The sequence below is a fragment of the Eimeria acervulina genome, genomic scaffold (assembly GCF_000499425.1).
Source record: "Eimeria acervulina Houghton genomic scaffold, Eah_scaff470, whole genome shotgun sequence".
Classification (NCBI taxonomy): domain Eukaryota; phylum Apicomplexa; class Conoidasida; order Eucoccidiorida; family Eimeriidae; genus Eimeria; species Eimeria acervulina.
In genome coordinates this window covers 20,001-23,046 of record NW_013547314.1, presented here as the reverse complement: position 1 = coordinate 23,046, position 3,046 = coordinate 20,001, and the positions used below count along the sequence as shown (strand labels likewise).

The 3,046-nt window shown below is 39.6% G+C and overlaps 1 protein-coding gene across 1 annotated transcript in view; it reads right to left on the bottom strand.

Moving 5' to 3' along the window:
* Window positions 1–1,813: 1,813 nt before the first annotated feature.
* Window positions 1,814–3,046, bottom strand: part of EAH_00039700 (DNA polymerase epsilon subunit, putative) — a gene marked incomplete at both ends in the record, with an annotated part of 6,695 nt that continues 5,462 nt past the window's right edge. The window contains 2 exons of the mRNA XM_013391912.1: window positions 1,814–1,820; window positions 2,778–2,892. Coding sequence (XP_013247366.1) covers window positions 1,814–1,820; window positions 2,778–2,892 — 122 coding nt within the window. The remainder of the gene's footprint in view (window positions 1,821–2,777; window positions 2,893–3,046) is intronic.

Sequence of the window (3,046 nt, the reverse complement as noted above, 5' to 3'; positions counted from 1 at the left end):
GTAGCCAACTTAAAGAAGGCATTACTTGTCTTATCGTACAGACAAATCCCTAAACCCTAAACCCTAGAAAACCCTAAACCCTAAACCCTGAAGCAAGCACACCACATCCTATAGCATGGACATCGTGTTGAGGTTTAAGGGTTTTCTTTGATTTCTTTTTTTATTTTATGCTTCGGCTGTAAATAACTAGCAGTTAGCGCTTAAAAAGGAGGAGGTGTAGAGGAGAAGAAGAAAAGAGATAAAAAAGAAATAAATGCATCTATACAAAAAAACAAAAATGTACGACGAAAGAAGAAAACACAAACCCGTAAGCTGTCTCCACATACAGCAGAAGCAGCATTACGAGCAAGCTGCAGCAGCAACAGAGCACTTGCTGCTGCATATCACCTGCTGCAGCACTTGCTGCAGCAGCAGCACTTGCTGCAACAGCACTTGCTGCAGCAGCAAGAATAATGAATGATGCTTTTCAGTATTATTGTTTAAAGAAAACAAGAAAGCCTCGCAGCTGCATTTGCTGCAGTTGATATATACATAAGAAAATAATAAATACACAGACGGTAAGACAAGCTAAATAAGCAAGTAAATAAACAAACAATAAACAAACAATTAACAATAAATAAATAAATAAATAAATAAATAAATAATCTTTACTCTAGAGAGACTTGTAATTTTTCTAGTGTATGCTTCCACACATCATATCGAAAAAATTTGCGGCTCTGTCCGAAGGACGCATCTGCAGCAAATTAAATAAAATAAATAAAAATTAAATAAAAATATATTAAATAAAATTATAATAAAATAAAATAGACGAAACAAAATATAAAACACAAAACGAACAAACAACAAATAATACAACATGAAAGGAGCAACAAAAAAGAAAACAAATAAATAAACAAATAAATAAACAAATAAACAAATAAACGGATAAATAAACAAACAAACAAAAAGAAATAAACAAACAAACGAACAAACAAACGAAACAAATGCAAACACGAAAGAAAGAAACAGAGGACAGACAGAAAAAGAAAAAAAAAACAAACACCAACCCGAACACCCTAAACCCTTAACCCTAAACCCTAAACCCTAAACACTAAATTCCTAAACAATAAAACTCCTAAACCCTAGAGGCACTACGGCAAGGGCTTCCTTCATCTGCCTTGCCTAAACCCTAAACCCTAAACCCTAAACCCTAAACCCTAAACCCTAAACCCTAAACCCTAAACCTAAACCCTAAACCCTAAACCCTAAACCCTAAACCCTAAACCCTAAACCCTAAACCCTAACCCTAAACCCTAAACCCTAAACCCTAGAGGCCTTAAGGTTAGCTTTTTCTTTACCTGCATTGCAGACGATGATATCATCGGGTTGACTTTGATTTAAATTAATAAACGGAGGACAACTCGAGTCACAGAGAAACAACTGCATGCAGAACAAATAAATAAATAAATAAATAAATAAATAAAATATATATATAAGTAAATAAATGAGTAAATAAATATAGATAAATGCGTACAGAAATAGAGAAACAAATAAACAGAAAGAAAAACAAACAAACAAATGAACAAATTAACAAACAAACAAATAAATAAATACATAAACAAATACATCAGCAAACAAACAAACAAAACAAACAAACAAACAACCAAAACAAACAAAACAAACAGACAAACAAACAAACAAACAAACAATAAACATAAAACATTTAAACATACTAAGTGAGGAGTAGGAAAAAGAAGAAGAGCAGCATCCTTTGCTTTTGTTAGGCGATGATCCGCGCGACACGGGCAGAGATGAGATTGACCCATTATCGTATTCAACACCTGCACGTAAACCCTAAACCCTAAACCCTAAACCCTAAACCCTAAACCCTTAAACACCCTAATCCCTAATCCAGATAGATATGAAATTGACCCATTATCGTATTCAACACTTAAACCTACACCCTAAACTCTAAACCCTTAAAACCCCTTAGGAACCCTAAACCCGTATAAACCCTAAACCCTAAACCCTAAACCCTAAACCCTAAGCTGCCGCCAAGGCGTTTTAATGCACTGAGGGGAAGAGGGTTTAGGGCTGTAGGGTACGGTAAGGGTTTAGGGTTTGATGCTGCAGCAAAGGGTTTAGATACAGCGTTTAGGGTTTAGAGATGAGGGTTTAGGGTTGTTGTAGGATATTATCTAGGTTGTGTTAGGGTCTAGGGTTCAGGATTTAGGGTGAGTGTACGATTTTATCTAGGTTTTGTTAGGGTTTAGGGTTTAGGGTCTAGGGTTTAGGGTGTGTTAGGGTTTAGGGTTTAGGGCGACAGTACGATTTTATCTAGGATGTGTTAGGGTTTAGGGTGTGTTAGGGTTTAGGGTTTAGGGCGACAGTACGATTTTATCTAGGTTTTGTTTGATATCTGCGCGTTCGTCTAAGCCGCCCGTGAGCAGACATTCTCTCGCGAGTGCAGCGTAGACGTCGTGACGAAAGAAGACCAAAAAACTGTTCAAGTGCCGCACTCTGCACTCGCACACACAGCTCTCCTGCTGCTGCTGCTGCTGCTGCTGCTGTGCTGCTGCTGCTGCTGTGCTGCTGCTGCTGCTGTGCTGTTGCAGCTGTTCTACTGCTCTGCTGCTGCTGCTGTTCTACTGCTCTGCTGCTGCTGCTGTTCTACTGCTCTGCTGCTGCTGCTGTTTTACTGCTGTGCTGCTGTTTTACTGCGGTGCTGCTGGTGCTGTTTTACTGCTGTGCTGCTGCTGCTGCAGTTGCTGCTGCTGCTGCTGCTGCAGCAGATATACCTGCAAGGACTGGTGGAGAAGAAGATTCTGTCTCTTGCGCCTTTAAATTGCTGCTCCATTAGATTAAGAAACTGCTGCGTGTACACCGAAACTATAGGCATCCGAGGGAGAGCCTCTGCAGCAGCAACAGCAGCAGCAGCAGCAGCAGCAGCAGCAGCAGCAGCAATCGTAGCAGCTAACGGCACTCCCTTCTCCATTAGAAGAGCAAACTGAAAGAGTATTATACGCCAAGTACCAACAGCAACAGCAGCAGCAGCAGCAACAGCAGC